Source organism: Phascolarctos cinereus, unplaced genomic scaffold (assembly GCF_003287225.1).
Source record: "Phascolarctos cinereus isolate Bilbo 61053 unplaced genomic scaffold, phaCin_HiC Scaffold_4;HRSCAF=312, whole genome shotgun sequence".
NCBI lineage: Eukaryota > Metazoa > Chordata > Mammalia > Diprotodontia > Phascolarctidae > Phascolarctos > Phascolarctos cinereus.
In genome coordinates this window covers 64,089,078-64,110,823 of record NW_027555847.1, presented here as the reverse complement: position 1 = coordinate 64,110,823, position 21,746 = coordinate 64,089,078, and the positions used below count along the sequence as shown (strand labels likewise).

Genomic DNA, 21,746 nt, shown 5'->3' with positions numbered 1-21,746 from the left:
CTAATGAAGGGTTCTCAAACTTTTTTGGTCTTTGGACCCCTCTGCACTCTTCAAAAATGTTGAGGACCTCAAAGAGTTTTTGTTTATGTGAGTTATATTTATATATGTTTACACTATTAGAAATGAAAACATCTTGTTGTTTAGTCATTTTCAATTGTGCCTGACTCTTCTTGACCCCATTTGGGGTTTTCTTGGCAAATATACTGGAGTGGTTTGCCATTTCCATTTTCAGTCCATTTTACATATGAGGAAACTGAGGCAAACAGGGTTAATTAACTTACCTAGGGTTACACAGTAAGTGTCTGAGGCCAGATTTGAATTACGGAAGATTCATCTTCTTGCCCCAGGCCTGGTACTCTATCCACTGTGCCTCCTAGCTACCCCACTAAAATGTCTTAGTGTTATGAAAATAATTTTGACCTCACTGACTCCCTGAAAGGGTTTTGGGGACCCCTCAGAGGGCCTTCAGAAACAGTGGCTTGGATAATAATTCCATATCATTTAACTTGAGAGGCAGCCTTGTGTATTGGATGGAGAGTTGACCTTACAGGCAGGAAGACCAGCATTTAAATCTTTCCTCTGAAATAGAGGGTGTCTCCAAATTTTTAAGGCAGTTTTAAGCTTTTATACCTTAAAAATGCCCAAAGACGTGAGGAATGCCCTTTATGTTGTCTATATTTTTCATGGAAAATCACGTAGCCTCTCAGTGTTCTAGGCAACTTGCTAAGTACTCTGAGTTACAAAACAATGGCTGCTCTGTATTGGAAGAAAGAACTTCCTCACTTGGAGTTTCCTATACCAATAAAATAATAATAACAAGCATTTATACAGTGTTAAATTTGCAAAACATTAGAGCCAAGGTGGTGGAATAGAGAAAGCAGTCAGCTGAGCTCTCCCAATATATCCCTCCAAACTATAAAATAACACCTCCAATCAAATTCTGGAGTAGCAGAGACAACAAAAGATTCGAGTGAGACATTCTTCCAGCCCAAGGCAGCTTAGGAGATCAGAAACAGAGATCTGTAAAATGGGCAGGGAGGCTGGCCAGGAGTCAATATGGATGAAGCACCAATGGTGGGGTCAGGAGGTGGTGACAGAAGCATCAGCAGCTTCAGGAGCTTTCATGCCAGAGAGGGTAAAGGGACCTGGCAACTGATCAGAAAGAGATTCTAGAGGACCCCTGTGCTAGTAGTAGACATGGGACCAGATGCTGTGCCACTTCTGAGTCATAGTTCAAGGGCAGAGAGGAGAACTTTTGGTCAAGAGGTAGCAGAAGCCCTGAGGGGCAGTGTTACTTTTGGTTCCAAGTAGTCAGGGACTCTGAGGAATAGTGTCATTTCTGGTCTCAAGGGAGCAGGGGCCCTGAGGAGCAGTATCAATTGCAATCCCAAGGGATCAGAGAGCCTTCCTGGGTAAGGAACAGACTACAAACCAGGAGAGCAATAACCACACCTCTCTATAGATCACAACATCTTGGAAACCCCCAAAACTTCCAAACTCTCAAAATTAACTCTGAAAACAGCAGTGTGAAAAAGCCTGAAGCTTGAAACACTTCCCTCCCCCTACTCCCACCCTGCACTGGGAAGAGAGCCCAACTTTAACATAAAGTTCCAAATCAAGAAATAGGGTGGGAAAATGAGCAAACAACATCAACAAAAAAGAAAAAAACTTGACCACGGAAGTCTACTATGGTATCAGAGAAAACCAAGACACAAACTTAGAAGAAGACAATGAAGTCACAATAGCTACAAGCAAAGCCTCAAAGAAAAAGAAAATGTGAATTGGACACAAGTCCAACAAGAATTCTTCGAAGAGCTTAAACATAATTTTCAAAATCAAATATGAGAAAAAAAAGAAAGAAAAAGAAAAAAATCAAATATGAGTAGCAGAGAAAAATTAGGTAAAGAAATGAAAGTACAGAAAAAAAATTATGAAAAGACAATTAACAACTTGATAAAAGAGGCACAAAAAATACTGAAGGAAAAACACCTTAAAAACATAATTGGCCAAGAGGTACAAAAATTCACTGAAGAAAATAATTCCTTAAAAATTAGAATTGGGCAAGTGGAAGCCAATGAGTCAATGAGATATCAAGAAACAACCAAACAGTTAAAAGAATGAAAATAAAAGAAGATATGAATTGTCTCATCAGAAAAAAAGGAACAAATAACTTAGAAAACATATTGAGGAGAGATAATATAAGAATTATTGGATTACCTGAAAGCCAAGCTCAAAGAAAGAGCCATGTCTGGTAATACAAATCCACAGTTTGGAAGGAGAAGCTAAGCATCTCTTTGATGCTTAATGGATCCACTAAATTGACTGATCATTGGCTCCCCTTGGTAAGAGCAGTTTTCTTTCATCTTCTAAAACCCAAAGCAGTGCCTTAGGGATTGGACCTAATATTGGTGGCTCTAAATTCTTTTTGGTTACTGTGAGTATATTGTTTCAAATAATGTGTAATTAGAAGTTTTTATGATTACCCATTTTTGGTGATCTATTTGAGATGGAACAGGGTTTAAATTAAAATTTTATCTAGTTTCTTTCTATTTGCGAAAATTTTAGGAAATTAATTTAAATGTTCAAAATCTGTTTTAAAGTAAAAACAGAATGAAGTTTTGTTGTTACTGTTATTTTGAAACCATCTATTTCTATCTACCCAAGAAATCTTATATCTGGAAATATTTTTCAGTAAGCAGTAAAAGCTTTTGCTGATAAAATGTTCATTTTTTTTTTGGTTGAGTAAATTGAGGACTCAGAAATGATGGAGACCCTCCAGAGTAAATCACAGCAAAAATTTAAATTCCAGACCTCCTAACCAAATTTAATAGCCACTCATGATCTCCTTTCCCAACCTTTCTTCTGTTCCTCCCAAAACCCTTTGCACTATTCAGTGTGGGAAGAGGGGTGTGTTCTAGCTATGTGTGAGTGTCCAAGTCTTTTAAGATCTACTTGGGCTTTAGTAGTGCTTATAACAAAAAAAAAATTTAAAACGACCTCATTTACAATTTTATTCATCTAGAAAAGAAATGAAGGGAAAATGCTTTAAGGGAGGGTTTCTTAACCTGGAATCCATGAACTTAAAAATATTTTAATCATTATATTTCTAATCCTATGTGTTTTATTTTGTGCATTTTAAAACATTCTGAAAAGCATTCTGTGGGCTTCATCAGCCTGCCAAAGAGGTCCATGACAACAATATCAACAACAACAGCAACAACAAAGCTTTGGAATGCTTCTTTTAGGGGTTAGTTGCCTGTGTCAAAAGGGCGAAGGACACAATGAGAGCACCAGTAAAAATGGGATTATATAGCTCAGTAGCATCCAGCATGTGCCACAGAGTGAGATATCAGCTCCCAGGCCTCATTAGCCCACTGGGATTGCATTCACGTAGGAGAGGTGTTGCTGGTCATGTGATCATTAATGCCTTTTGCTCAACTGAAAGGGAGGCTGGAAATTTTGCAAATCTGTGGGGGAAAAACCAAAACCAGTAAATTAGTGGTGTGAATATTCACATTTCAAAAGGATTTTTCAATTTGAGATTCCTTTGAACAATGACCTCATTTAGTGTATGTATGTGTGTTCTTTTTTAAAATGCTTATTTGATTTTCCAAAAAGAAAAGCCTATTTATATATAATATGATGCAGTAAAAAGAATTTTGGCTTAGAAATTGAGAGTTATAGCTCAATGCTTTGCACATAGGCGCTCAATAGGTATATATTGAACATAATTGTTGAACTGAATGTAATTTTTATAATTATTTACTGTTTGTGTGATATTAGGCAAATCCCTCAGCATTGCTGGACTTGACTTTCCTTACTGGGAAAGAGAGGGAGTTCGATTAGATTATATCCAAGATCCCTCCAACTTGACATTCTATGAACTTTTCAGAGCATGCCTGTTGTATAAAGTCAAGCCATACATGCCCTCAGGAAAAAATAAAAAGAGGCTCACTGTGCTGTCCTTCTCCATTGTCCTAATCATTTTCTTTGTTAAAATACAAACTCCTTGAGAGAAGGGACTATGTCATTCTTTTCACCTGTATCCCTATCACCCAGGACAGTGTTTGGCACATGGCAGGTGTTTAATCAATTGATTTGTATCCTGCTAATGTGTGGTTCGGGTCAGATTAATAACACAAAGGACAGTTGCAGGTGGAGATCCAATGAATGAAGCCTTATAAGTAAGACTGGAGGGGGGAGGGCTGCTTGCCTTAGTTGCAGAAGCACCTGGTGTAGCAATATGTCTGTGCACTGTTACGGGTGGGAACCCTCTCGATAACATAAAGCCCTTTGTTTCTAGGTCATCTACCAGACCAGAAGTGGCCAGTATTGAACCTGTGGATCTGGATGAACGGCAATGCTCTCAAAAGGCAGTTGTTCAGGCCCGTTTATCGCAGCCAACCCGCCTCACCAGCATCATCTTTGCAGAAGATATCAGTAAGCAGTCTGCCTTTTCTTCCAGTCCTGTGAGGGCTGTGGAGTCAGATGCCATGCCCTTTTGAAAAGCATATATTGTTGATGCCTTTTCTATTTACATCATAATTATTTCTGGTGAGGGAAAAACACCTCTTCCGCTTTTCAAATTAAATCCTTCATCCTTTTTTAACGAGAAAAATAATTAGGCAAATTCAATTCATACAGGGACCCTCTGACAAAATATACAATATTCTGGTACAAATATTTTTACTGTCCAGCCTAGTGTTAATCTGTAGGGGGGGGGATATATAAAGAGGAAAACTAGTCTTTGCTCTAGGGTTATTCTGGCCACTCAGAGACCATGAGCCAGGACATAGTTTCTGCTTATATTTCAACATATCATGACACACAGTCAACTCAGTAAACATTTACTAGGCCCTTGCTGTACTCTAAGACTGTGCCAAGTAGTGGAGCACATGGTTTGTCCCAAAGACAGTTTCTTCCCCCAACACACACACAGAGTATGTAGATACTTCATGGACATACTGATTTATAGCCCATCCCACAGGTAGAGTATTGCGCAGAGGAATGTCTATGAGAATGAATGATTCTGCTCAATTATTGTCGAGCTTTGAGTTTTTCCCATGCATGGCTTTTCCCATGCATATGGTGATTAAGCCTAGACCCCATCTACATTCTTTTACTTTATCCCTCTCTTGGCATGGGACCTTCATTTCTAAGGTGCTTACCTAGTACCAAAAGCACAGTTCAAACCACTTAACTCAGAGTTACTTCTCAGCATGATGTTACCTCCAGGAAAGTGTCTGAAAGTTGTACACAACAATCTTCACTCTCTGCCTCTTATATTGGTGGAGTTGAAAGTCTGTGTGTGTCCATTAGACTTTTAAGGACCATCAAAGACCCAATTCATGGATACAGACCATTTCCTGTTTATTTTAGCTGATGACAAACATTGAAAACAGACTCATTCTGCGATGTGTGTCTTACAAGCACATTTTGTTTGAAAGTTTATATTAATCCACTTGACCACTTTGGATGAGGGGACTCAGGCTGTGGCAGGTAAACAGTTTGTCTTTAGGAGAAATTGCTGTTTCAGAGACTGGACTTAGAAGGTTGTCTTTAGTAATGCTAGATTCTAAGCCAAAGAGTTTATTGCCTCAGCAGTATAGCATCACTTTTAAGGATTGATTTTATAGTTTGGTTCTGATTTCTGTTTTTTAGTGTGCTTTTAAAAAATTTATGACTGGATAGCCTAGAGTTGTGGATCGAGTTCTGGCCTTGGAGTTAGGAAAACCTTCAGCATATGATACATGACTCTAGACAGGTCACTTAATTCTTCCATTCCCTCAGACAACTCTCTTATATTTTAAGTTGCAGAAGGGTGGCTGATGTGCTAGGTGGAGGGAGTTTTCTTACTGGCATTTCCTTTTACCAATTAAATAAAAAAATTTGAACTCCTCTTAAAAGGGCTGACCTAAGGTTTATGGGGAAAGAGGCACTATCCTGTATTGTAAGGTTTTGTGGGAGTATGGGCAGAGGGTGGCTCTCTGTGGGGCTAAGTTAGTCTGAGTACCTTAGGGAGGAATAAGGTGCTTTGTCATAGTTTAGATTCTAAGAGAACAGGAGTTAATATCTTCTGGAGGAGCCAATGGTGTTACTCTCAGAAGGGAGGCTTAGAATTTTCTGTTGGCTTCCATTTCCTGGTCAAGGTCCCTCTGAACCATGTGAGTGAGCTCACTAGATACCTCTCATATTGGTTTGGGTTGTGTTTCCAGGCTTTACCTTTGCCATACCCTCTGCCCCCTAAATTTCCTGTGAGCCTATCCCAAACCCTGTACCTACCAGCCGAGTAAAAAGGAAGAAGGACAGGGAAAAGTAGCAAAAATTTCAAGCCCTGGGGCTGACCATGTATGTCTGGGCCATCTCCTTCAGTGACCGGCCAGGTTCTGCGCTGTGATGCCATTGTGGACATCATCCATGGCATTCAGATTGTCTCCACCACCCGAGAACTCTACCTTGAAGACTCTCCCTTGGAACTGAAAATTCAGGCTCTGGATTCAGAAGGTGAGTAGGCTTCTACATATAATTCATTCAAAACCTTTTTTTTTAAAGTTCTTTTCTTCCCTTTCTCTAAATTATCAGAATAATTGCCTTCCTTTAACTGCATTTCCCTTTACTATTGTAGGAATTTCTTAGATTGTTTTTTTCCTCATTTACTCTGAAGGAGTGTTAGGACTTCCAGAGAAAGGTGCTATTCCCTCTGGCCCCCATCCTCTCCGGTGGGATAAGAATGTCATTGTTCTCCCTTCCTAAAGTGTAAGTGGCTCCTTCCACTGTATTTTCTTTTAAGACTTAATGGCATTGGGCCCAGGACACCAGAAGGAGTTTGGCACTCTCTCTGCCTGGCCCCATGTGGGCCTTTCTCTTATCCCTGTTTACACATTGGCGGTCGATGGGCACATGCAAAGGAAGTTAGAAAGTATTGCAGAAGAGAAAGGCTTTAACAGTTTCTGATTTAGATCAAGTGACTCACTGTGGCTTTTAAGCCACTGTCCCCTTCATGACTTTGGGTTGGGATGGCTCATAGCCAAAACCAGTTTGTTTGTGGAGCCCTATGAGGGTTGTGGAGTCAGACCCCATGCCCTGAATGCTGTAGTTACACTAGAGAAAAATAAATACTTTGAAAGCCTTTCACTTTGACAGTAACACTGTTCCACTTTGCCATGTGAGAGTACAGAGTGATAGACACAATCCTGGATGACTTCCAATTAGTAAACTACATTGTGAATACTGAGGCAAGTTTTACCTCCTAATGCTGTTGTATCAGTCTGGCTTTCTTGACCAAATTCTGTGTTTGCATGGTATCATTTTGACCCCACAGAACTGACACACTTAAAAAGCTCTTTGCTCCATGAAAAATGAAATTATTCTTGCACTGTGGTTGGAATCCTGCTTTAAATGAGGACTTTTACTAGCAGGTATATTTCCTTTACCCTTCCTGGGGTCTGTGAACATGTACTGTTTTAATGCATGTACATATACATACACATGTGTATCTATATGTTTATCCATATGTGTCATATGTACACATGACACATTTAACAGAGAAAGTATAGGTAGACAGAAAACTGTATTTCAACATAGGTAGTTTCCTTTGTAATTCTATGCATTTTATTTTATGCCTTTAAAACAATATTTTGTGAAGGGCCCCCTAGGCTTCACCAGATTGTCCAAGTTGTCCATACTCAAAAAAGGTGAACACCCCTTGCTTCGCTCATTCCATGGAGCAGCATGGTGTAGATAGAGAGACAGTCTTGAAGTCATGAAGCACTCGATTCTAGCCCTACTTTTGACACATAGTTGCCTTGTGACCTGTAAGTTGCTTAACTTCACTGGGACCCAGGTTGCTCTCTGATATTCTAAGTTACAGTTAAGTTGCTGATCAGCATTGGTGGAGGGAGTTTCCATACTGGAAGCTCCCCCCCCCCAATCAATGAAACCACGGTTCTGGACTCCTCTTCCCCCACCCCCCAAAAAAGTTACATTTGAACAGCAAGTCAGAAGAAACAACATATATGAAATATTTGATCTTGAAAGAGAGTAATACAGTACATTATTACAAAGGGCATAGTTTTATATATTTCAGCTTCTGAACCTTCAAATCCTTCAGGATTCATCTCAGATTTCCTTCAGCCCACCTATTCCCTTCTCTCATCTTCTGAAACGTCACTTCGACAATACCTTAGATCACATAGTTCTGCATTGTCCCCTGATTGTTATATGTCTTACTTCCCCTGCCATTAATTTATTCATTCATCAGCCATTTGTTAATCATCTGCTAGGTGTAATGAATGTCCTATGGTAGGCACTGGAAGCAATGCAGGGAGTCCCAAAAGTCTGTGTGCAGTTTTAAGCCATTAAAGCTGTAAGGCTAGAGTGCTCTTAGTAGTTGGACTAGTTCACAGCTTCACCAACAGTGTATTAGTACGCCTATTTTCACACATCCCCTCCAGGATTTGTCATTTTCCTTTTCTGTCATCTTAGCCACTCTGATTGATTTGAGGTGATACTTTAGAGTTTTCACTGGCATTTCTCTGGTTATTAGTGATTTAGGACATTTTTTTTCATGTGGTATGGACAGCTTTGATTTCTTTCTCTGCAAACTGCCTGTTTATATCCCTTGCCAATTTGTCTGTTGGGGAATGGCTCTTATTTTTTATAAATTTGGTTCAGTTTCCTCTATATTTGAGAAATGAGACTTCTGTGAAAGAAACTTGCTGCAAAGATTTCCCCCCAGTTTCCTTCCTTCTAATTTTGGCTGCATTGATTTGTTTGTATAAAAACTTTTAAATTTTATGTAATTAAAATTACCCATTTTATTACCTGTGAACCTCTCCATCTCTTATTTGACCATAAACTCTTCCCCTGTCCACAGATCTGACATGTCATTTCTTCCATGGTTCATTTATCTGCTTATGATTTCATGCTTTGTATCTAACTCATGTACTCATTTTGAGCTTATCTTGGTATATCATGTGAGATACTCGTCTATGCTTAGTTTCTATCAGACTGCTTTCTAGTTTTCCAAGCAGTTTTTATGAAATAGTGAGCTCTTGACCTAATAGCTGTGAGCTTTGTGTTTTATCAGACATTAGACGGCTATGTTCAATTGTTTCTTGTGTTTTATTGATCAACCACTCTGTTTCTTATCCAGCACCAAATTATTTTGATGACTACAGCTTCTTAATATAGTTTGAGATCTGATACTGCTAGGCTTCCTTCCTTTATTTTTTTTCCCTCATTGATTCCCTTGATATTCTCAACCTTTTCTTCCTCCAGATGAATTTTGTTATTATTTTTTAACTATAAAGTAATTATTAGTTTGATTGGCATGGCACTGAATGAGTAAATTAATTTAGTATTATCATTTTTATTATATTATCTTGTTCTACCCATGAACAATTAATATTTCTCCAATTATTTAAATCTGTTTTTATTTGTGTGAAGAGTTGTAATTGTGTTCATATAATGTCTGTGTGTGTCTTGTCAGGTAGACTCACAGGCATTTTATACTGTTTGCAGTTGTTTTAAATGGAATTTCTCTTTCTGCCTTTTCCTCCGGGGTTTTGTTGGTAATATATAGAAATGTTGATAATTCATGTGGGTTTATTTTATATCCTGCAACTTTACTGAAGCTGTTAATTGTTTTGACTCATTTTTTAGTTGATTCTCTAAGTTTCTCTAAGTAAACCATCATATCACCTGGAAAGAGTGATAGTCATTGTCTATGCTTTTTCCTTCAATTTCTTTTTCTTGTCTTATTGCTACAGCTAGCATTTCTAGTACAGTATTGAATAGTGGTGGTAATAGACATCCTTGCTTCCTCCTTGAGCTGAGTAGAAAATGTATCCTTATTAGAAATAATGTTTGCTTTTTGGTTTTAGATAGGTACTACTTAGCATTGTGTTTTTAATAGGAATGAGTGCTATATTTTGTCAAGCTTTTTCTGAATGTCCTGAAATAATCACATGATTTTGCTATTGATTTAGTTAATTATGCTTATAGTTTTGTAAGAAGCTTTTCCTTTCTATTAATGCTTAAAACTGCACTAATACTTTGGGGGCCCCCTGTATAATGATAAATAAGAGGTACTTCCTGCCCTCAAGGAGTTTGCAATCGAACATACATTAAATCCCTCAAGGAAAGATCTCTTCCACACTGTCCAGCTGTGCTGGGAACACAGATGCTTTAAAATGTGCATTGACTAATTTTTTTTTTTTTTGGCGAGGCAGTTGGGGTTAAGTGACTTGCCCAGGTTCACACAGCTAGTGAGTATCACGTATCTGAGGCTGGATTTGAACTCAGGTCATCCTGACTCCAGGGCCGGTGCTCTATCCACTGCGCCACCTAGCTGCCCCACTGACTAATTTTTATTGAATTGACTTGACCTGGTAATGCATGGTACTTTGGCAGTTGCCCCTTCCTCAAAGGTCCAGGAATAGAGATTTATTGTTAGTTTGTTTAAATCCTGCTTTGGTCAAGTCCTTAACCGAAGATGTCCACATCTAAAAATTTGACCCCCTAGTAAGAAATACAAGAGTATAAGATTCAAGCTGCAAATGGTTCCATTTATTAATAACCATAAGGACCTGTAATCAAGGGGGCATCCTTTTTATTTATAAGCAATCAGTTTGTTTATATAAACAAGATAATTATGACTTTGCTTCTCAGTCTTTCTTGCCAGGAATGCCTATTACTGGTCCGTAGATAAAAGACAGAGGCCTCTTGTTTGGATCTTGGCTAGGATTCTATCTGTATTTTAGCTCAATTAAAGCTAGAGTTTCCTTCCTGAGGACAGAACTGACCCTCTGTCTTCTTGGGGGACTTATTATCTGAATCTGATATGTCTAGATCACTGCTACCATGTTAAAATATTTTTTTTTTAAAGCCAGACCTTTGATTTCATCATTGTGGGGAGCTCCCAGTAAGGATCAGCACTGGCTCTGAAACTTTCAGATAATTGCCAGAGGCACCAAGAGTCCCATAGTTAGTTACGGTCAGAGGCAGGACATAAATGGAGACTTGGTAATGCAGAGGCCAGCTTTCTGTCCACTGCCCCATGCTGCCTCCTACAGAAGATAGACCCAAAAGATGAAATGAAATTTTCCTGTCCCAAATTTTCAATTAGTCTCTTTGTTTCCCCATGGCTTCCCTATGCCTCATTAACGTGTAGAGGTGCCTTTAGCTTCTCAAAGACCATACCAAACAGCTTGTCAAGCTGGAATCACTTTGAGTATGTCCAGTGATGAAGGATGCACATCTCATCAAAGGTCAGCCTACATAAGTTTAAAGAGGCTCATCACCAGAAAGTTGGCCACTAGGTGATGCTTTAATTTTGTATTTTGGTCACAGCAAACCATGAAGACTGTCTGCTAAGGTTTGGGTTCCTCATTGGAGGAGGGATTACTCATACTGATGAAATATAGTACCGTAGAAAGAGCATTGATTCTGAAGCCAGAGGACTTGGGTTCATATGCTGACTTTGACACTACTTGCAAGACCTTGTGCAAGTCACTTAACTTCCTTGGGCCTCAGTTTCTTTATCTGTAAAGTGAGGGATTTGTACTAGATGGCCTCTGAGTTCCCCTTCACTTCTTGATCAGTGATTCCCATGACTGGTCTTTTGAAGTTGTTCTGCTGTCATTTTGTAAGTAAACTGATTATGAATGAATTTGGGATGCTGCTCAGGGTATGAAGAACTGGTTTTGTGAATCAATCTACCAATAAAGATTTTCAAATGGAAAAAGCTTCCATAGTTTTAATGGAATTCAATGAGATTTGGAATGTAGACAGAGGCTTCAGAAATAAATGTCTTGTGCAAATTTATAACTTATTTCCATTAATCATGATTTTATTATATGATTTTAATTGCATTTATGAACTGTAATGGTGCCTTTTAATTTTTCAGTGGCTGCACTGAATTGGTTTGTAAAGCCAAGTGACCAAAAGTCCTTGGACCAGCATGCCTGAACATGGTGGCTGCTGCTGGCCATATTATCTGTCTGCTGCTTTTTTCCCCTCTCTTCATGAGCATTAAGGATTATTTGAAGTTGTGTTTGATATTATCTACAAAATTATATGGCAGGCTTTTATTCATCTGGTTTTAATTATTCCCAGGCTGCTTCTGTAACAAAGTGGAGGGCCTTCTATTCTCCTCCTGCCCTTCCCACTCAATGAACTCCCAAAGGAAGGTTTTCTCACCTGGGTTTCTACCAGTATTCCTTTGGTTAATTTTCCATTGCTTCTACCTGGGGCCAAAAAAGGGAACATTTTCCTCTGGAGACTGTACCCCCCAATTTTATGACTTTTGCCTTGTTTTCTATGCTACTCCCAGTGCTAGCCAACCCTCACTGTTTCCTTAGCCCACTTGGCCCATCTTGGAGGGCCCTCCTTCCCCACCAGGTTGAATGGTCACATTCCAGTCTGAGACTATTACATGGTATCTCAAATATAAAAATATTCTTAGTACATTAAAACCAGCCACTAATCCCAGCCCTGAGAAAGCTGAAGGATTATAATCTCTTTATGTTATTTCTTGTGTATAAGACTAACATAATTACACTCTAGCACTTCTATCTTCTCCCTTACATGGGGTCAGCCATCAATCAGCAATCACTGTGTGGGGTGGAAGGTATGGTTAACGCAACAGGATCATAGCCCCACAGATTTAGAGCAGAAAGGGACATTGGAGATTATCTGGTCTAACCCCATCATTGTACAGACAGGGACACTGAGACCCAGAGAGATTAAGTGATTTGTCTGAGGTCACACAGCTAGTAAGTGGCAGGGCTTGGGTTTGAACCTATGACCTCTAACTCCAAATCTGCCATTCTTCATAGCGCATCAGACATCCTGTAACAGGATAATGAATTTAGTTATCTTTGTAGATGGCTAAGGGTGAACTTTCTTTTACTTTCTATTCTGTAGCTTTTCCATGCCCTAGAATCTTGAATTTAGTTATTGAATTTAGTTAGAATCTCTGCATCGAGGAATTAGAAGGGATCTCCAAGGTTAGTGGATCCAGTCCAATCCATACCAGAACCTGAATGGTTTTTACAGGATTCCCAATCAGCGGTTGTCTAGGTTAACTATCCCAAGAAAATCTTCTTGACTTGTTGAGCGATTTCAGTCATATCTGACTCTTTGTGACTCCATTTGGGGTTTTCTTGGTAAAGATACTGATTAGTTTGCCATTTCCTTCTCAAGGTCATTTTACAGATGAGGAAACTGAGGCAAACAGGGTTAAATGACTTGCCCAGGGTCACACAGCTATTATCTGAGGACTGATTTGAAATATGAGTCTTCCTGACTGTAGGCCTGGCACTCAATACACTGTGCCACTGGACTGAGCCAAACTGAGGGAAATGGGATCCTGTACTATGTAAAGGTACCTTCGTGGGTTATAGAAAGGAAGACAACTTTCTGCTGTCCTTGGCCACTGCCAAGCCCTGAGCTAAGAGACTTCTTGGATTGAAGACCAGGAATGGCTCAACAGACAAATTATTAAGTTTGGAGCTTTGGAAATACAAAGATAAAAAGTGATGCAGTCCCTTGAGGCAGCTAGGTGGCATGGTGGATAGAGTCCTGGACTTAAAGTCAGTGAGACCAATGTTTGAGTCCTGCCATAGACGCTTGCTTGCTGTGTCTGGATGACCTTTAAAGTCCTTGTAAGCTCTGATGCTCTGTGCATGTATGAGGTGACACTGGTATATTTTTCTCCCTTTTTTGTTTTGTCTTTTGGGAAGTCAGTTATGCTGTTCTGTTACTGTCAATTTGTGCAAATCAGTGTGGGCTGTTTAAAATTGAAAGTACTGTTTATCTTTGGAATGGTTATCTAAAGTTCTGTTCTCCTACCAGGTATTTGTAGCTATCTATGCTTTTGATAAGGAACTTGGACCAAGGAATCTTTAAAGAAGGTATAGAAAACAGTAAGATGTCATTTCTCTTAATTTTTTTTTGCTTTTCATCTATAGAATAATGAGAAGTCCTTTCCTGTCACCATTTCCCGCTTCTGAAGCTTCCCTTACTATTTGATAAGGGAACACATGATAAGAGCTAGCCACAAATAATGAGATTTCTTTTATTGAGCCATTGGTGATTATTTTATTATCTAATCACATGATTGGAAAATCCATTCTTATCAAAAAGAAGACTCAACTGAAGAAATATGGCTTTGGCTCTTCAGAGAAATGGAAGCAAGTTTAGGTTGGGATCATAATTCCCTCAAAAATAGGATGACATTTCAAACTTTTTTGCTAGTGGGAGTTTTCTATGGTTGATCATGCTGAGTCAGTGAGAAGTAATGCAGCTCCAGTGGCTATTTGTCCTACAAGACTCTCACATTTCTAGCTGTGATAGAATGGATGGGCTGCCTTGGGAAAGAGGGATCAGCCTTGTTTTGCTTGGAGCAGGAGGTCAAAATTAGGAGTAATGGGGAAGTTGTGAAGAGATTTTTTTTTTAAACAGAAAAGTTTATGCTTGATATATGTAAATACTTCCTAACAATTTGTTGTTGCTTTTCAATTTTTGTGACCCCATTTTGGGGTTTTCTTGGCAGAAATACTGGAGTAGTTTGCCATTTCCTTCTCCAGCTCATTTTACAGATGAGGAAACTGAGGCAAACAGGGTAAAATTACTTGTCTAGGATCACACAGGTGGTAAGTGAAAGAAGCTCGATTTAAATTTTGAAGATGAGTCTTCCTAACTCCAAGCCTGGCCCTTCATCCACTGTGCCACCTAGCTATCCAACAATTGGCTTAGCTAGCTTAATTAAGTGGAATGGGCTGCCTGTGGAAGGAGTAGATTTACCTTTCAATGGTAATCATCAAGGAAAGACTAGAAAAACACTCACCAGGCATGTTGTAGAGGAGATTCTTTTTCAGATATTGGGTAGCCTAGATGACTTCTGAAGTTTGTATCACTATGAGATTCTCCAGATTTAACATACATGTTGCTTGGACATGTTGCATAAGTTTCTCTTTTCTTTGGTTGATTCTTATGAGGTAGTCTGGGTCAGCACCATCTTTGTTCTTCCAGCCAGTATTTGGAATAGTGTAGTTTATTTAGTAAGCAGAATGCTTGCCTGGAAGTTGGTACCATGGGCTATGGAATGCCGGAGCTGCCAGAGAAATCAGAGTACTATAGAGCTGGAAGGGGTGTGAGAGACATGAGGCCAGAGATTCTTATTCATTTTTTCATTTCGTGGATTCCTTTAGCAGACTGGGGAAGCCTGGGGACCCTTCTCAGAATAATATTTTAGGTGCATAGCATAATTTAGAATTATAAGGGAAGCCAATTATGTTGAAATTCAGTTATCAAAATATTTTTAAAAAACCCTAAAAATCACTAGGTTCTGAATCTAGAATCTTTTGGTCTTGGATAACGAGAATTGATGGAATTTTGAAAGAAATACCTTAATAAAGGGCTATGCATAAGACAAAGATGAAATAAGTTGAAAATTATTTAGTGTTGATTAGTGAGGGAAAACATCTACCTAGGTTTTAAAAAAATGAAAATTATTCCTAAAATTTGTCTATATTTTGATGATTATTTTTAATGAATGTATACCTATTTGTGGTTGAGAAAAAAGTATATAAATTGCAGCGTTGTAAATTCCATCTTGAGAGAAATGATTACTTCTCTCTTGTATTTAATAACTAATTATTGAATTAGGACCAAGATTTTTCTACTTTTCTACTTCTTTATTCAAAAATCAGCCCCTGTAGGTTAGTCAGACAGCCTTTGAAATGCAGGACTAATTAAAAAAACAACAACAACATAAGTTCATGGACCCTTAGTTAAGAATCTCTGATCTAGGCCAACCAACCCTATTATTTCACAGAGGAGGAAATAGGGACCAAGAGGGAGGCTGTTTCTTGTGATGCCACCTTAATCAATCCACAAGCAGGTAAAGAAGGACAGTGCAAAGAGAATTATATAATTCCTCAAGGGTTTTCCAGGAATACCTACATGATGGTGGTAATTTGATTGATGTTCAAGTCATTAAATTGATTAAAATGCCCTTTTTTCTCAATCTTTAAAATGGGGGCGTTGAAATTCACCATTCCCTACCTGCCCAGGGTTTGAGAATTGTTTGATTTGAGAAGGATGGGCAGTGGAAAGTAGGGAGGAGGTACCTACTGTTGTTCTTCCTCCCTCTTCTCTCTCTCATTCCTCTCTCTCTCCCTCTCCCCTTGCTTTCTTTCTGCCCTTCTATCCTCTCTGCCCTCCCTTTTCTTTGTCTTTCCTCTCACTCCATCTCTCTCTCTCTCTCTCTTTGTCTTTGCCCTTCTCTCTATCCTCCCTTTCTTTTCCTCTTCTCTCCTCTCTTCTGTTTCTCTTTCTTCTCTCTCCCTTTCTTCTCTTCTCTCTTTGCTCTCTCTGTCCCACTTCTGTCATTCAGCTTAAAACATGAACCAGGAAGAGAACTTAATTAGTTTTCCATCCTGGAAAGGTCCTCTGGGTCCTGCACTAGACGTGTGAAGTCATAATTGTAAATATGCCTTCCTAGAATTTTGCATTACATTACCCCTCCCACTGATAAATTGCTCAGATTTAAGGAAAGACATTTCAGGATGGACTCTTTCGAAGTTAAGAGTTTGGTGCTAAAGACTAGAGAACAAGGGAAAGGGAGTCAACATTTTCTTTCAGTGACCTTACTGACCTCTTGTCTGTGATGTTCCTTGATCTTTCCAGTTACCATATATCTTAACGGCCAAATCTAATGCTTTTTTTTTCCTCAGTCTTTGTCCTTGATTTTTCTGTATATTTGGCGTCATTGACCAGAATTTCCTTCTGGATACTTTCTGCTCCCTGGGATTTCATGACGCTGCTCTTTCCTGGTTTTCTTCTTACCTGTCTATTTGTTCCTTCTCAGTTTCCTTTGCTGGCTTATTGTATCATACTCCCTAACTATGGATATTTTTCCAAGGATCTATCCTGGGCCCTCTTCCTCTTCCCTCTCTATACTCTCTTGGTGACCTCATCTACTTCCTAGGGTATTATTATCATCTTTATACAGGTGACTCACCTATCTAGGCATCTAGCTCCAGCCTCTCCCCTGGGCTTTAGTACTTCATAACCTATTGTCTAATAAATAATATTTCAAACTGGATATCCCAAGAACATCTTAAACTCAAAATGTATGAAAAAGAACTTTTCCCTCAAATTCACACCATTCCAAAAGTCTCTGTTTCTGTCAAAGGCACTGCTATTTTTTCCATTCCCCCATATTTGAAACCTCAGTATTATCCTCAACTCCTCACCCTACATATCCCACCAGTCGCCAAGTCTTGTTTCTACTTCCATACCATGTCTTAAATCCAGCCCTCCATTTACACAGCCAAGAACTTAGTTCAGGTTCTTATCACCTCTCACCAAGACCATCGAAACAGCCTTCCAATTCGTTTTCCTAGTCTGGCAAACTATTCCTTTGTCCACATAGATGGTAAAGTACTTTTCCTTAAGCCCGGATTTGACCATGTCACTCCCCTACCCAATAAACTCCAGGGGCTCCCTATTGCCTCGAGAATATAATATAACCTACTCAGTTTGGCTTTTAAATCCTTTCATGACCTGGCCCAAATCTCTCTTTCCAGCCTTGTTACCACTGTTTCTCTTTCCATACTCTAACTGGCCGTCTCTCTGTTCCTCACACAGTGTCACATCTTCCATTCCTGTTCTTTGTACTGACTGTCTCTCATGCTCAGAATACACTCCCTTTTCCCTCCCTCCTTGCAGAATCCTCTCTTTCTTCAGAATATCATTCGAAGTACCACAAAGCCTCTCCTGATCCCCCAACTGCCATTGGCTTCTCTCCCTACCTACACTGTATTTATTATGTATATATTTGTACACTCTTTGTGTGCTTGCATATACGCACACATTGTTTCCCCAGATAAAACAGAGGTAAAATTGAGAGACGTTGTTTCAGCCATTGTATTTGTATCCCTAGTGCCTAACATGGTGTGGGGAGCATAGCAGGTGCTTAATAAATGAATATTGATTAACTGGCCTGTTGCGTTACATGTCTCTTGGAAGAGTCTAGGCAAAGAAGAGAAGAGAGGACAATCTGTATGGGAAGAATAGTATGAACAGTCATGGTGGAAGGAAGGAATATAGACCTGACTTGGCTGGAACAGAGGATGTGCGTTGAGGAGAAGGAGGAAAGAGGAGGAAGTGGTGAAATAAAGTTTAGGGACATTTAGGAGCCTTGAATGCCAGGCCAAAGAGGTAGAATTTTATTCTCTAGGCAATAAGTTCTAGAAAAGGACAGTTACATGATCAGAGCTATGCTTGACGAAGATGAATCTGGCAGAATGAGTGGGTTAGATTTGAAAAGGGGGAGAGACTAGTGGTAGGGAGAACTGAGAAATGATTGTATCTAATGAATTTTCAGCAGAGATATAAAATATGAATATGTGGTAAAGAAGAAAGAGATCCAAACTGAGTAGGTTGCATTTGGAGTCAGAGGTTCTGAGTTCAAATTCTAGGTGTGTCACTTGTCTGACTTTGGGTGAGTACTCTAACCTCTCTGGGCATCAATTTCTTCATCCATTAAATTTGAAGTTGAGCTAGATATCTTCTAAGGTCCCTTCCAGTTCTCAACTTATGATCCCATGGATGCTTTGAGCAAAATCCCAAACACTTCTTCTCTACAGTGCTGAGATCCCTCAGTGCCAGTGATAACTTATCCTAATGGGATAATACAACTTCACCCAGTACAACTGGATAGCTCTTAAGTGCCAAGACCTTTCCCTTGAATTCTCTTCTGGTTCTTTGTTTCTCAGACAAAACAAAAAACATAAAACAAAAACAGAAAAACCCCATAGCTCTCTTAAGACCCAAGAGCAATCAGGAAAACTTCCTATTTATCCCAATAACAACTTCAACAACAATTCCACAAACGCTTGAGATACTGTGTCTTCTTTCATTGCCAAAATTGATTTCCTTTGGAGAAAAAGACCAGATTTGTGGGACATATCTGTAGCTACAATATTTTTTTTTAATACTCCCAGTGATCAACTCCTTTCCTGCTGCCTCCAAACATAACCATATTGCCCCATTCTTATAAAAAAAAAAAGCCTTGACTTCATCTGCTGCTTATGCTCTCATCCTGATATTTCTCCTCTCTTTCTCAACTAAGTTCTTTGAGAAAGCTTTCTATGTGAGGTGACTCCACTTTCTTCACTTTCTTTTAAGCCTTCTGTTTTCTGGCTTCAAAACTCATAATTGAACTGAAACTGCCTTTTCCAAGTTGGCACTGTTCCCTTAAATTTCCAAATCTAATGGCTTTTTCTTAGTACTCATTCTTCTTGACCTCTCTGCAAACTTTGACACAGTCAGTCACTTCCTTCTTCTGGATAATCTCTCCCCTTTAGGTTGTTGTGACACTATTCTTTCTTAGTTCTCCTCTTACGTATCTGACCACTCCTCACAGTTGCCTTTTCTGATCTTCATCCAGGCCATGCCCACTAATCTGAGTGTTTCTGAAGGCTCTGTCCTGGGCCCTTTTCTATTCTATACTATCTCTCTTGATGATCTTCTTAACTCCCATAGGTCTAGTTATCATAGCTATGCACAATTCCCAGATCTATACATCCAGCTGTAGTTTCTCTCCTGAGCTCCCCTGACATATCGCCAACTACCTCTTGGACATCTTGAACCACTTGTCCCCTTTGCGTCTCTAACTCAACGTATCTAAGACAGAACTCATTCTCTTTTCTCCAAGCCTTCCCCTTTTCTAAAATTTCCCATTATTCTCTCAAACCATCTGGGAGCATCTTGCTGTGGTTTCATATTCTACTAGGAATCCATAGGGTCCTCTGTCTCAACAGATGATTATTCGTTTTCCTTTATCTTATCCATATCTATATTCATTTAGATGATCTGGACACCATATTTCCTTTTGTTATTAATCTCTTCCCCATTGATTTATCTGCTTGTGTTCAAGGTCTTTAACTGAGTTTCCTTCCTCCTGAGAGCTTTGGTAATTTGTCTTTTTCCACATTATATTCCCTTATCCCTTATTGCTTACTTTCTGATTCCTTCTCTTTCGAAAGAAGTGTCCTCAGGAGCTAAATGAACCTCAATTCTATCTCTGCTCCAAGCGGCTTCTGAGGATCCACAGCTGGCCACAGCTGGATGCAAGTTCCCCTTTTTTCAGGCTAGTGAAACCTCTCACACACTTGTTCCCCGTCCCACTTCCCTCTCTTCCTCAGTTCTTTGGCTGAACGTTGTTGCAACACAATACACTACCTTACTGCGGTTCTAGCCAGACTAAACTTTTGGCTTTTGGCTTTCTATGACATGAGGGAGAGGTAGGGCGGAAATGAGTCGTCTTGCAAGCCTGTGAGTCAACTTGTACATCCTTGCCGGAGCATGGTAGCCTATGGGGAAGGAGCTGCTGAGTTAGGGATTATTAGCCTTCTCAGCTGTTAGCTTGGTAAGTTACTTCATTTAGGTTCTCAGCTCTTAGATGTGACAGCTGAAATAGCTTTATCTTTTGCATATAAGTCATGTTTTGGAGAGGATTAGAGAAAGTATCTAGTCCTCCATCTTGATCATTACTATCAAGGGCACCATCATACTCCCAGTCCTCTAGGCTTACAACCTCATACTCATTCTCAATTCACCCTACGTATTCAACCCACTGTCAAATTTTGTTTTTGTTTTCGTTTTTAACCTTTATAGTGAACATCTCTCATACATGTCTTTTTCCCCACTAACATAACCCATCACCCAAGCAAGGATCCTTATCATCTCTCATTGAGACTATTTCAGTAGCCCTCTAATTAGTCTTTTTGTCTCAAATCTTCTCTCTAATCCATTCTTCACTCAGTTGCCAATGTGATTTTCCCAAAGCCATGTCCCCTCCCCCCACTTCCAATTGAGTAAACTTCAGTGGTTCTCTGTTAGCTCCAAGGTCAAATATTTGTTCAGTTGTTTTTCAGTCATGTTCCACTCTTTAAACCCATTTGGAGTTTTCTTGGCAAAGATATTGGAATTGTTTACCATTTCCTTCTCCTTAGCTCATTTTACAGATGAGGAAATTGAGGCAAACAGGGTGAAATGATTTGACCAGGGTTACATAGCTACCAAGTGTCTGAGGCCAGACAAGTCAGGAAGACTCATCTTCCTGAGTCCATGCTTGACACTCTATCTAGTGCACCACTGGCTGTCCCTCATGGTAAAATACAAAGTCCTTTATTTGGCATGTAAAGCCCTTCATGACTTTCTTGCCTTTCCAGTCTTTGTCCCCTCTATGTTCTCTGTGTTCCAGCTACACCACCCTACTGGCTATTATTTACACATGACGCAGTTTCCTGACTCCATGCTTTTGCACTGGTTTTTGCCTGTGCCTGGAGTGCTCTCCCTCCTTATTTCTGCTTTTTAACTTTCTTGGATTCCCTTACAGCTCAGCTAGAATCTTTTTTTTTTTTGCAAGAGGCCTTTTCTTCCCCTTCAGCTGCTAGCACTTTTCTTCAGAGATTATCTTTCTTCTACTCTGTATATGTTTTGCAAACATACAGTTATTTGCATGTTATTTCCCCATTATCATATAATCTCCTTGGGGTTAGGAATAATGTTTTTGCCTCTTCCTTTATACCTAGTGTTTAGCATAGTGAGGATTTACCAAATGTTTGTATATCAATTTACCAACTATGGAAAGAATGAATGTGGCCCATGGAATTCCCTAAGAATTTAGGGAGATTTAACAAGGGTATCAGAAAAGGCATGACCCTTAT

General features: G+C 39.4%; 1 protein-coding gene across 1 annotated transcript in view; it reads left to right on the top strand.

The window, feature by feature from the left end:
• NUP210 (nucleoporin 210) overlaps window positions 1–21,746 on the top strand; it is a 170,250-nt gene that overhangs the window by 25,575 nt on the left and 122,929 nt on the right. The window contains 2 exon segments of the mRNA XM_020981244.2: window positions 4,304–4,440; window positions 6,373–6,504. Coding sequence (XP_020836903.2) covers window positions 4,304–4,440; window positions 6,373–6,504 — 269 coding nt within the window.